A 14276-nucleotide genomic window follows, 5' to 3' on the forward strand; every position below is an offset into this window, starting at 1 on the left:
CAGTTATTTTCTTCTCCTCGAGCAAATTAAGCTAGCGTGTGTGTGTCAGTGTACTGTGTGTTGTATATCTGGTTGTAGGCTTACTTCCCGGGGTACTACCCAGAATCAATCCATGCCGGATGTGTTTAGCTATTCGAAGCTATTGAACTTGTAAGCGTGAACACGTTGAGAGGAATTCTATGCTGTAAATACAGTGCTTTCCTTTGGCATATTGTGAAATATTCCACCAGTTAGTTATGTTTTAAGTATGCACATGCATGAGACCTTGTTAGGGGTAAATTCCGACAAGCGACATGGCCTTGAAACGGCGACATGAGAGCTACGAATTGGCGACGAACGACAGACTGCTCCAGCGAAATAGGGAAAGCGACACCAATGGCAAGATAGACCGACAATGAATTTCGGAGCTGAGAATGCAGTGATTGTTTTAAACGTCTGAGTCGAAGTGAAGACGCATTTGTAGAGTTTTAAATGTGTTTTCCTCTCTCACACGCCATGTCGAAGGGTCGTGAAACCCAGGCTTTCTTATATATGCTAAAACGTCCAACGTCGAATAAATCGAGTCTGTCATTGCTGAGTATTTTTCTCACTCTCAGCTGAGTGAGCTGTGCCCTAAAACGCCTAAAAACACGCTTGAGGAAAAAGGAAAGAGAGCTCTGAAAGTCGGCTTCATATTTTTATCAGTGGGTCACCAGTAAGAGAATATGAAGTTGTATTATCAACAAATGGCATTATGGAAGGAAAAGAGAGACAGGGGAAAGCTGCCAAGGTTTTCTCATCTTCAGCAGAAAGTAAGGGTTATGCAAAATTCAAAGGAAGATTATAGATAGGAGAGATTATCTGATTGAGGCTGTTGAGATTTTGAGTTAATGAATGGTTGTTAAACAAACATGATAAAAATAGTCATAGGTTCGATTGTACTTTAGGTCCAAATAGTGACTGGAAAAAGGCTGAAAATAGCAATTCCAACGGTCTAAATTTCAAAATTTCCCGGGAGGAGCATGCCCCCACATTCCCTAGGAGGTTACCAACTTCAGCACTCAAAAGCATGCCCAAGCCCTTAGAAAGCATGCCCCCAATATGCCCCCCAGTGTGCCCCCAGCCCCTTAGAAAATTTTGAAAAACTGAAGTAGCTAAGAAGTCTTTTCCTTCATTCTGAGTCGAAATGTGATGCTTTAAAAGTAACCATAAAGTAATCATTAAACCCTCTGACCGGAGAAATGCTGGCTCTGCATAAGAATTCCTACCGCTGAAAAGTGTTCGAAGCAAGTGCAAAGCGTACAAGGAGTAAATTATATCCAGAGATACTTAATGATATGTGTACTTGACTAAAATGGCAAGGAACCTTCAATGCGTGAGTAATAATAGTTTCAGCTTGAGAGTGCAAGATTGAATTCATTTGCATGAGCCTCATGCTCAATGCGTGAAACTTGAGAGCACTGTATTGTTTTTTGTTTTTTTTTTGATAAGCAAAGGTATTACGATGTGTTATACGTGTAGCTTCGTTTTAATCGAACAAGGTCAAATCTCCCAACACAACTCATTTGAGACGAAATTCCGACAGACGACATAGAAATGTTGAGAAATGCTGACATGGCTGGTGGTGAATTTCAGACAGGGGACATGGGTACCCCCCTAGCAGGGCCTCATGCATGCGCCTTAATAACAGAGGTAAGGGTGCAATCAGTATAGATTTAATACGCCGAAGATCCTAGGCGTGGCCTTGAAATTTTTGCAGTGTACCGGCATGTGTTTGGAGTTTTTGGTGTATATATATTCAGGGGTAAAGGTTGGTTCTACTTTTGTGGTTGCGCATTTTTTTACAAAATCTGGTCTGAATTCAACAAGAATTCCCTGCTTGTGTTTTAAAATCCTTAGTGGTATCCTTTATGTTCATGTTCATGGGAACTTGTTCTTACGTGGCCTGCATTGGAATGCCCACATTGGAATTACAGGTTGTCTGAACCTAATATTAAGAAAAGCCTTTATCTCCAATGAAAATGCCTGTCAGGGAAAAATATATTTCATAAATTTATCATTATAATTTGTATCATAATAATTTCTTTTACAAGGAGAAATAATAAATAGTGCACCTCTCAGAGGGAAGTAATTGGTGGTTTGCAAATATTTCTCTAGTGGCCATGTTGGGTGACAGGAACAATATCGCTTATTGGAATTCTTCTGTTCATGGTCATCCAATGTGGCCATGATGACATCAGTTGCAAACAATCTATTGAGACTGGATTCTTATGGTCAAAATTAGTTGAAGACACTAAGGATGAAGAGATGCAAATGTCAAAATAGTAAATATACACCTCCAATAAATTTTATAACTAATGATTTGCCTATTCAACTTCAGAACTAATCAGGACACAAACAACATGTAGGGAGAGTTCAAAACAGTGACAGTGTCAGTTGTAAAAGTTGCAGTTCATTTAAGCCCTGATTATGTTAGTTTTCATGTTGGGTAAATGTTGCAGTCTATACCAAAATTATAGTTTACTACAGTATTTTTAGGGGTAGTAAACTGGGGGGTCCATGGACCCGGTCCATATTTTGATGGACCCGTTCTCCCTAGCTTTTAATTTACTGAAACAATGATCCCAGTCAGGGATGGAACCTCAATGCTAATCTGTGCAACGATTCAGCAGTCAACTTGATAACTCGTTAGGATTTATGTTTCTTTTGAGTTTGATTGAAAGTTCTGGAATGCAAAAACTACTTGATACGTAGTGTAGGCATGGTGTACAATAGTTTACCAACTCCATGGAAGTCAGAAGTTTACATAGGACTTCCAGAAAGCTTTTTCATTTGGGCTTTATAGGTGCTTGTGTGTGTTGCGAATTAATTTTGCAATATGCTGTTTGGCTGCTTTTAAGAATTAAGGCTTTGGGGTTGTTCCAGATGTTAAAGGGAAGGTTTCACAGTTCTCACATGTCTGTATTATTTATTTGCCTGTGTATGCTTTTTGGCACAGGCCCGATTTCTCATTGTTTATGAACCAGTCATAAGCAAGTCACCTAATTTCGCACGTAAATAGCTGTGCAATCATCAACCAAAGAATAAATCGTACGGGTCAACACTAAATTCAACAGCTGTTGACAGTGATAAAATCCACTGAAATCTTCTTAGAATTTTGGTCATTCGTCCTTCCACCACAACTAACTATAGCATGTGATTACTGAACTGCATCTAAGTGGGGTTTTAAATTAATAATATTAATAAGAAGCAAACAAAAGTATTTTGATTTAGAGAAGTGCGCCGAAATGTGAAACCCTCCCTTCTGTTCACTTTACGATTTAATTCTAATCCACGTGTAACCCCGCCTTTAGCCAGAATAGTCGGGAGCTAACGAATATTCGAATAAGCGGGCGCGCGAGCGAAGAAAAGAGTGGGAAATAATAACCCCACTCGTTTTTCGCTGGCTCTCCCGCTCTGAAACAGGCTACCCGCCTTAGTTACGAATCTCTACCCCCAGTGGGGGTGGGGGAAAATTTGGCAGCACAGCGTGAATAATTTTGAAAATATCGGCACAATTCGTGAAGTATTGGAGACCATTAGGTATTTATATCAGATAGTGTGATAGGGCGAGACAGAGTGGAGTTACGTTGAGGTTGCTAAATCAGTCCGGAATATCCCGATAAATTAGGACATCTGTGATGTCACGAAACTCACGTTTCAACCAATGAGAACGCGTGTTTTGGTTGGTGTGTTGAGTGTCAAAACAAACCAAGAGATTCAAGATGGCGGACAAAGAGAGTCGCGAGTACTTTCCATTGCCATGAATGCGGACCTTCACGAGGTTTAGATTTATCTCGAATTGAGTTAAATACTGTCCAAATTATAAAATAAAAGGAAAATTTGTGTTCGCGTTCCATGTCACAGACAATTCTGCCCAGGTAACGATTATCCTCGGACCGAAGGAAGCACCACAGAACGCAATGCGTCCACGTTTGACGAGCTGCTGTTATCATTCTTTGGCAAGAGACCGTACAATCGGTAAGCATCTTTACTCTGCATTTTCCTAAGCACAGAAATGATCGATATGAGAATTGAGGCTTTCCTCTTATCTCGGGATTATCGGGTCGAAATCGACAGCACGCGCGTGTTCTTACATGCCAGCAAAGATAAATTGTAGATGTCCGAAATGTTATACGTTTTGGCTAAATCGAGGAAATGAAATCAAACAAATTTCACGAGTGAGAAATTCTTGTTCTTTTATACAAAATAAACTAAGCTAGAAAAAATGTATCCAAAATTTTAGTGTCGTCAGATGCAGGAATAGTCAAAAATTCTGGCAATACGTTCTTTGTAAATCTGAAATTTCTCCATTTTGGTATTTATTTGAAATATTTCTTGTATCTATTTGTTACTGTGCTAAAAGATATCATGTCTGATTTCCACATTTAAATTATGAAAACTTACATATAATTGCTGACTTTCACAAGTTATTTACCCAAAAATATCAAAATATAATTCCTGCAGAAGTGCCACACCTAGTGTGGCACTTCTGCAGAGCTAGCGATGCACGTAAACTTGAACGACTACAGGAAAGGGGCTTGAGGGCCGTTTACAAGGACAAGCATGCTAGCTATACTCAGCTACTGGAGAGAGCTAAGTTGCCAACTCTAGCGAAGAGGCGTTTACAAGACATCTGTATTCTCATGTATAAAGTTAAACATAGACTATGTCCTAATAGCATCTGTAACATTTTTAACGAGCATATTTCTGCATACAACCTGAGACAATCAGATTTTTCTACTCCTAGATACAACACTGTTACTTATGGGAAGCACTCTTTGCGTTATGTAGGACCCAGATTATGGGGCAAACTGTCTATGGCTGACAGATCAGCCAAGACACTGCAGGCTTTTACAAACTATATTCGCAAAAGGGATATAACTCGCTTAATGGACACTGGCTGTAAGGGCTGCATCCTATGCTGCGCATAATGCCCTTCAAGTCATTTATTTTTTTTATTGTATTAATATTAGACTTAGTATAGTTTTTTAGCACTGTCCCCTAATTAGTATGGTGTTTTTATTCCCAGGCTATAAGGTTCTTTGACACTTTAATAAAGTTCTCACTCACACTCACTCACACTCACTGGACAGGTTGACAAGGGAGCATTCACAATCCATCCACATGTCCCAAGGTTTTATTATATATTTATTTAACGTATACAAAACAAATTCAGTCTTGAAAGTGAAATCCATTTTATTTTATTCACTCTTTAGGTACTCTCGGCCTTGAATTTACCTCTTAGCAGAATGCAGGACCTGAAACAAATCACAAGCGCTTAGAAGATTATTACATTGGTTACAGATGTCAATATTATTACCAATGTATTTTTCGTTTTAACATATGAATTTATTTTGAATGTAGTTACCACATTAGTCTCATTAAATAAGAGATTGCCCTCAAGTGGTCTGATAACTCTTATGTTTTCTATTTTTTATTACATATTCTTAACCAAACTGATATGTTTCCTGTTCACAACCAATTAATGTTTTGCATTAGTTTCACAATTAGTGATGTTCAACACTCGACACTACATTCTAAACTCTCGTGCCTTTTCAGTCTTTGCGTTCATAAAAATTATTTTGCAAAAACGTTACTTTCTGGTACATTCAAGCTTCATGGGGAGGTGAAAAGAATCATCATCTACTAGGAACAGCTGCTGTGTGTATAGTTTTTAAACAATGCCAAAAAAAAAAGAGTACAATGCCCCCTACAAACCTTAACTTACATGTTTTCATGGCCCTCAACGTCTGGTAAATGAGCACAAACGATCTCTCTACCCTTTGTGCCATTCCTTGGGATACTGATAGCATCCATTTACAGGGAATCACTGCACTACCCCTGGCCTGTCTGTTTCGCTGCCACTTCTGTGCTGTAGGTGGTTTTCAACAGGCTGCTGGCTCTCCAGTGATAAGACTGGGGTGCACATTCGGTGAATCCACCAAAACAGAGACCTCCCAAATTTGTTTAATTTCGTCTGCGTACTTAGCGACGTCTTATTTCCTCTCTTTTCCCTTTGTTTTTTCCCCAAAAATTCGGCAAAGTACCTCGAGCAGTCGAGTATGCTCTTCCATGTACTTAGGAGAGAGAAATTGAAAACAACTGTCATAAAAATGAAGGAACGATGCATTACTCAAGCCTTATAACAACAGCGGTTCAGGTACACTTGTAACGCCTCAAATTCAAAGAGAGTTTACAAAATATCGACGTTGTTTACAACCGTGTAATTTGGCATGATGAAACTTTAACAACACTAGAACCAGTAAAAATATACACAGCTCAATGAAAAATACTTGAATACTAGAAAATAACTCGTACACCTTACTAACCTTAATATTTGGCCACAAAATCGCGTCTACATCGTCGCTTGACACCAAAAAAACTCAATGATTAGAAGACAGTCAACGTTCTTCTACTACCAAAATGGCCGCTTATTCTCCTTCTCAACGTTTGGTCGCAAAAAGTCCTGGATAATACTAGCCAGACTCTATGCGAGACTGGAAACAACATACTTTCTTTGTCCGCATAAGAGGTCCGCCATTTTCCCTGCTAACAATAGCTTCATGACGTCATGACTGTCCTAATTTTAAAAAGGGATATTCCGGACTGTAACTAACGCTAAAATAGTTTGTATGCGCGAGAAACGTGACCACGTGCCTAAATGGAACACACATGTATAACTTCGTCGGGTAACGGGGCAAGTCAGGTCACTCCGATAAGGCTACACGTACCTTAGCGCGACGATACTGCGGAAGAGAAGTGTCAGGGTTGCCAAAAGTAGTCTCATTGTCAAAAGAAATGAATTCAGTTGCGCGATTGTCACGGTGCTACCGGTCTCAACTATTGCTCGCGGAAAAGAGAGTACATTAAGTTAAAAATTAAACAATTGACTTCCTATCTCATTAAGGCGTAAATTACTGGCCTCGTTTTTCTCCGTGTTTACTAATTTTTATGTTTGAGAAACTACAACTATAGCACGCTTTAAAAGTAAGGTTAGGACATTATGCTCACAGGTTTGACGCCTTTAGACTCACTGTTAGACTTCACAGACTCTAAACAATACCGTCGATAGCGTGCTTTTTTAAAAAATAGAGCTATTACAAAATACACGGTGATGACAAGGAAATACGATAACGGTGCAAAATGTTATCAGAGAAGATATCTCTCCGGGGAAAAAGAGTTGTTATTATAACCAAAGATATCCGTTTATCCTGATATCTAATGCTGTGAAGATATCATGATAACATGATATCGTGATAAATTAAAGATATCATAGAGATATCATGATATCTAATTTTGAACGCCATGGCCCGCCATAAAACCCTCCCTTTAATGAACTTATTTTGTTTGATAAGGAACTAAGTTGGTAGAGAGTGGATTGCAAATGGCATTACCTCTAATAGCAAATGCTACCTGTTTCGCCCCCATTGGAGTTCGCACTCACCGAGTTTGCACCCCTAGATTCATGATAAACATTCTATTTAGAGTTTGCCTTCACCTTCAATGAATTAAAGAATGATAAATAAATATGTTTTGCCAGATTTTGTTTCATTATGCCCACAATGTTGTCTTTTTTGTTCGGTGAAAGGAAGATAAATGTTAAGATCTTGACCTCTAGTTGAGTCAACGTGGGTGCAAACTGGATGGGTGCGAACTCGCTTGCGTGCGAAAGCTCTAGCTGCCCTAATAGCATTGTCACTTGTCTTAAAAACAACGGGTGTATTTCTCTAAAAAAATCTATATCCTGACTCTTGAATCCCACAAAAAGCTCTAGATAAAGTAAATAAACCCGAAGTATTCCCACACCCTTTGCCACTCTCTCACTCTTGCTCCTACCTCAACAACTGCCACTGCCATAACGACCAATGACTAAATCTTAATGTTTTCCATAGCAATGCGGCAAAAGATCTATCTTGACAGTGGAGTTAACAATACTACGTAGGGTGTCAAGTGCAACACGCTTCATAAATTGTTCTTTGATGTACAGTGGATCAACGTTTAAGCCAACCACACTTGTCTGACCAATACGAGAACAAAGATACAAAAGATGGCACATGAGTGCGAGCATTGTGGCAAGTTCTTTGACAAGTTATCAGTTTTCAAGAAACATGAACGAACTCACACAGGAGAGAAGCCGTACCAATGCAGGCATTGTAAAAAATGCTTTAACGTCTCATCAAATTGCAAGAATCATGAACGAACGCACACAGGAGAGAAGCCGTATACATGCAAACATTGTAATAAATGCTTTCGCCAATTAGGACATTGCAAGAATCATGAACGAATTCACACAGGAGAGAAGCCGTATACATGCAAACATTGTAATAAATGCTTTCGCCAATTAGGACATTGCAAGGAACATGAACGAACTCATACAGGAGAGAAGCCGCATATATGCAAGCATTGTAATAAATGCTTTAGCCGATCATCAGCTTGCAAGAAACATGAACGAACTCACGCAGGAGAGAAGCCGTATACATGCAAGCATTGTAATAAACGCTTTAGCGACTTATCATCTTGCAAGCGACATGAACGAACTCACACAGGAGAAAAGCCGTATATATGCAAGCATTGTAATAAATGCTTTAGCCAATCATCAGATTGCAAGAAACATGAACGAACTCACACAGGAGAGAAGCCGTACCAATGCAGGCATTGTAAAAAGTGCTTTCGCGCTTCATCGAATTGCAAGAATCACGAACGAACTCATACAGGAGAGAAGCCATATGCATGCAAGCATTGTAATAAGCGCTTTAGCGACTTATCATCTTGCAAGCGACATGAACGAACTCACACAGGGGAGAAGCCGTATACATGCAATCATTGTAATAAATGCTTTAGCCGATCATCACATTACAAGAATCATGAACGAACTCACACAAGAGAGAAGCCGTATACATGCAAGCATTGTAATAAACACTTTAGCCAATTAGGACATTGCAAGCAACATGAACGAACTCACACTTTAGAAAAGCCATACAAATGCAGGCATTGTAAAAAGTGCTTTAGCCGGTTATCAACTTGCAAGCAACATGAAAGAAGACACTCAATAGACAGTTCTTTGAGACGCAATCAGCATGATCAGCGCTTTCAACCAAAAAGACACGTTCCGGAGCAAGCTACAACTCACGGTGGGGAAAGATCTCTGATGCTGTTGTCTTTAACTGAAGAAAACTCAAGCCAAGTTGAAAGCCTCACCTGTTGGATTTGTCAGGAGGAATTAAGCAACGAGATATGCCTCATGGAACATTACGATGATCACATGAGATAACAACGACGCTTACACTTGAACGCATTCTAAGATGTAAATGATAATCTCGCCCTTGATTTTTTTTCTAGTCGTTTTTAGTGTTTACGAATGTATATCGAGCTCACTGCAACATGTATGGTATCCTGAATTATCTGAATCCCTAAGGGTTCCGATTTGTTATTTTAAGTGTCAAAACGTAACAGTCAACTGTAACGTTTTATTTTATATAAGCAGCTGGAACAAAACTTGTATCCCAGAGAAGCAGTCTCGTATGTTCCAGTGGCATGCTATTCTAAATAAGCGACATGAACATATTTTTAGCGATACAAAGACAAAAGCCGGCATTCAATTAATTTATGTTTTTATTGATGTATTTTCTTCTAATTGTTAATAGAATTCCTTATGATCTGTCACCTGTGTTTTGTGTTCACAAAGAAGAAGTCTTACCGTTCTTTCAAAGTATAAATGTCTGGCACTAAAATTAAATTTCTCTTATACCGTTAAAAGTCGACACTGTAATAATTGCTGTAACTGTGGTAGCTTTGTAAACTAGAGTCATTATATAGTGAAAACTTACTGAATGCAACTGGTAACTATTGACTTGTTGACATTATATTATTGTATCAGTGAGGTTTTAACTGGTCAATGTCCGAAGACAACTTCGTAACTAAGGTTTTGTTAAAGTTTAGTTTGAATCGAGGAAGGTGATTTGATTTTGTGCAAGAAGTGTTTTATTGATGGTTAGAGTGTTGATGAGGGTTTCGTTTATTCCTGGTTGTTACTAGATTACCACAACTGATTCGATTTAGCGCCCTTGAACGTGGTTTTGTTAAGAAGCTCCTATACTGCAATTGGCATGTTAGTGTCAAGTAAGAAATAAGTGCCCCTTCTCTAACAAGGGTCCTTCCTCCAATAAGCGTCTTCTCTTTACAACTAAAACTAAAGTAAGCGTTCAGGCCGCTAAATCAAGTGAACGATTACGTTTGAAGCGGGACGTCGTACAGCAGTTAAATGATAACTATAAATTGATTCGTCAATTCACATTGTATTATTTTCTACAGTAAAAGTGGTTTATTATAGGCAGGTATTTTCGAAGGAAAACTTTGCCATAAAAGTTGTGTAAAGTAGTTTGCTCGGTGTTCAGTAGTTTACTTTGAGTTGAATAAAGTAATTTGATTCTAGGTAAGAATCGTTTTACTTTTTGTTCGTCTGTTAATGGAGGTTTAGTTTATTCGTGGCTGTGACAAGGTGATTCAATATAACGCGTTTGAAGGTGGTTTTGTTAATAAACATCTCTTTTCCAATTAGTGTCACTTCACACGGCATTAAGCGCTCCCCTATTAGCTCTCATTAATTCCTACCCATCTTACATCTGAACATTTCTCATCATACCCACATTACAAAACAACTGTCTTGTCTGTTATTTCTTTGTGACGGCACAGCCCCTTTACACGTTTTTTGTTTAGTTTACCCCTTACAAGCGTCTTGTCTCCAATAAGCACGTTTCCTTTAGATTTGAGAACAACGTCAATGTTCCCGTTAGCGGGGTAAATGGCTTTTTTCCCGTAGCGTGGCACCCTAAGCTCTCCTGAGTCGAAAATATCTGGAAGACCTGGCTGAGTAGAAACCAAGGAGTTCCACAATGCAAATGAGTAAAGACAGAAAACTGATCGTTTTGGTGGGCTAATGAAAAAGAGATCAGGAAGCAGTTGCAATTGTCTTATATTTCAGGTTTAGAAAGCAATCTTTCAGTATCGAGCGTCAAGAAAAAGTTTATGAGTGGTTACGTTACTAAGAAGACCATTACATAAAAATTAACAAATATGCGGCGATAGTTTAAGAAGTAAAGGTCATTAGTCACTCTTCTTATTAATTTGAGTAGAAATTCCTTTTTTACCCTGAGAAAAATGCGAGATTTAGAATTATCAATAAGTAGCGGCACACCAAATGCCAGATGACGTTGATGATGGCGAGAGTATTATTTAGCTTAGGAGCGTTCATATTCCATAGAGAAGGCGGCTATGAGGATTTTACATTTCGAATTTGGAGAATGACGTCTTGTAACGGTAGATGACGTCTTGTGATGGTGAATGATGTCTAGTGATGCGGAATGACGTCTAGTGACCAGTGTTTCAGCCAGGAAATTTTTCTTGAGGGCCAAAGTGGCCCCTGAATACCTTTTTAGGGGCCAATTTTTTAGGAAAGGGGCCAATAAATTGAAAGCTACAGAAGGAAAAATGCGTCAGGGTACCAAGGAAAATAAAGCAATATATTAGGATCTAGGATAAAATTTAATAGTAAGTGCTTTTTGAAGTGTTTCTACTCTCGAATCAGATACTAGTATGATCCGTGCATTACAAGAGAACAGTCCTTAGGCATACATGACATAGTCAATGATCAAGGGTTTGCAATGTATTATAGGGCGATTTCAAACTTGGAAGTTTTCCGATGTGAGATAGTCAATACAGCAGAGCAAAAGGATGGATTGACTTCTTATTTTATGTTGAATGTTTTAGAAGCAAAGATCTTTCAATATGACTGTCTAGAAGGACATAATGTGAGACAAAATAACCGGACTGATCGTCAACACAGAGAAATGTAGTCGCCATTATGGTGACTAAACCAGAATTTTTGCCTAATTTTGGTCGCCAAGGATAAAATGTTAGTTACATTGGTGACCGTATCGGTGGCCAAATTGGCCCTGTCTTCGTTTTTCTGGGGGCCATCTCTGATTGCAACGCGGGATTCCCGTAATGGCGCGCTCTGGCTGAAACACTGAGTGACGGTGAATGACGTTTAGTGATGGTGATCATGAATGACGTCTTGTGATGGTAAATGACATCTTTTGTGATCGTGAATGACGTCTAGTGATCGTGAAAGACTTTTAGTGATGGTGAATGACGTTTAGTGATGTTGAATGACTTCTAGTGATGGTAAATGATATCTAGTGATGGTGAATGACGTCTAGTTATGGTGAATGACATCTAGTGATGGTGAATGATGTCTAGTGATCTTGAATGATGCCTAGTGATTGTGAAGTATGTCAAGTGATGTTGAATGACGTTTAGTGATTGCGTCTAGTGATGATGAATTATGTCTAGCGATGGTGAATGACGTCTAGTGATGGTGAATTATGTCTAATGATGGTGAATTATGTCTAATGATGGTGAATTATGTCTAATGATAGTAAATTGCGTCTAGTGATGGTGAGTTACGTCTAGTGATATGATGGTGAATTATGTCTATGTCTAGTGATGGTGAATTATTTCTAGTGTTGGTGAATGAAGTCTAGTGATGGTCAATTATGTCTAATAATGGTAAATTGCGTCTAGTGATGGTGAATTACGTCTAGTGATGGCCAATGATGTCTAGTGATGTTGAATGACGTCTAGTGATGGTGAATTATGTCTAATGATGGTGAATTATGTCTAATAGCAAATTGCGTCTAGTGATGGTGAGTTACGTCTAGTGATGGTAAATGACGTCTAGTGATTGCGTCTAGTGATGGTGAATGACCTCTAGTGATGGTGAATTATGTCTAGTGTTGGTGAATGAAGTCTAGTGATGGTGAATTATGTCTAATGATGGTAAATTGCGTCTAGTGATGGTGAATTATGTCTAGTGATGGTGAATTGCGTCTAGTGATGGTGAGTTACGTCTAGTGATGGTGAATGAAGTCTAGTGTTGGTGAATGAAGTCTAGTGATGGTGAATTATGTCTAATGATGGTAAATTGCGTCTAGTGATGGTGAATTGCGTCTAGTGATGGTGAATTATGTCTGGTGTTGGTGAATGAAGTCTAGTGATGGTGAATTATGTCTAATGATGGTAAATTGCGTCTAGTGATGGTGAATTGCGTCTAGTGATGGTGAGTTACGTCTAGTGATGGTGAATGACGTCTAGTGTTGGTGAATGAAGTCTAGTGATGGTGAATTATGTCTAATGATGGTAAATTGCGTCTAGTGATGGTGAATGACGTCTAGTGATGGTGAATGACGTCTAGTGATGGTGAATTATGTCTAGTGATGGTGAATTATGTCTATTGATGGTGAATTACGTCTAGTGATGGTGAATTGCGTCTAGTGATGGTGAATTGCGTCTAGTGATGGTGAATTGCGTCTAGTGATGGTGAATGACGTCTAGTGATGATGAATTATGTCTAGTGATGGTGAATTATGTCTAATGATGGTAAATTGCGTCTAGTGATGGTGAATTGCGTCTAGTGATGGTGAATGACGTCTAGTGATAGTGAATTATGTCTAGTGTTGGTGAATTACGTCTAGTGATGGTGAATGACGTTTAGTGATGGTGAATGACGTTTAGTGATGGTGAATTATGTCTAGTGATGGTGAATTACGTCTAGTGATGGTGAATGATGTCTATTGATGGTGAATGACGTCTAGTGATGGTGAATTATGTCTAGTGATGGTGAATTACGTCTAGTGATGGTGAATGATGTCTAGTGATGGTGAATGATGTCTATTGATGGTGAATGACGTCTAGTGATGGGGAATTATGTCTAGTGATGGTGAATTACGTCTAGTGATGGTGAATGATGTCTAGTGATGGTGAATGACGTCTAGTGATGGTGAATTACGTCTAGTGATGGTGAATTACGTCTAGTGATGGTGAATGATGTCTATTGATGGTGAATGACGTCTAGTGATGGTGAATTATGTCTAGTGATGGTGAATTACGTCTAGTGATGGTGAATGATGTCTAGTGATGGTGAATGATGTCTATTGATGGTGAATGACGTCTAGTGATGGGGAATTATGTCTAGTGATGGTGAATTACGTCTAGTGATGGTGAATGATGTCTAGTGATGGTGAATGACGTCTAGTGATGGTGAATTATGTCTAGTGATGGTGAATTATGTCTAGTGTTGGTGAATTACGTCTAGTGATGGTGAATTACGTCTAGTGATGGTGAATGACGTCTAGTGATGGTGGATTATGTCTAGTGATGGTAAATTGCGTCTAGTGATGGTGAATGACGTCTAGTGA

General features: G+C 38.9%; 1 protein-coding gene and 1 pseudogene across 1 annotated transcript; one reads left to right on the forward strand and one right to left on the reverse strand.

The window, feature by feature from the left end:
* LOC145497513 (uncharacterized) overlaps positions 1 to 14276 on the reverse strand; it is a 218628-nt pseudogene that overhangs the window by 199687 nt on the left and 4665 nt on the right.
* On the forward strand, positions 1576 to 9376 carry LOC145497323 (uncharacterized). Its single transcript, XM_081477147.1, has 3 exons — positions 1576 to 1671; positions 2978 to 3032; positions 8025 to 9376. The coding sequence occupies exons 1-3, from the start codon at positions 1576 to 1578 to the stop codon at positions 9290 to 9292; spliced, it is 1419 nt and encodes a 472-aa protein (XP_081333273.1). The 3' UTR covers positions 9293 to 9376.

The sequence above is a fragment of the Orbicella franksi genome, chromosome 9, assembly GCF_964199315.1.
Source record: "Orbicella franksi chromosome 9, jaOrbFran1.1, whole genome shotgun sequence".
NCBI classification, from domain to species: domain Eukaryota; kingdom Metazoa; phylum Cnidaria; class Anthozoa; order Scleractinia; family Merulinidae; genus Orbicella; species Orbicella franksi.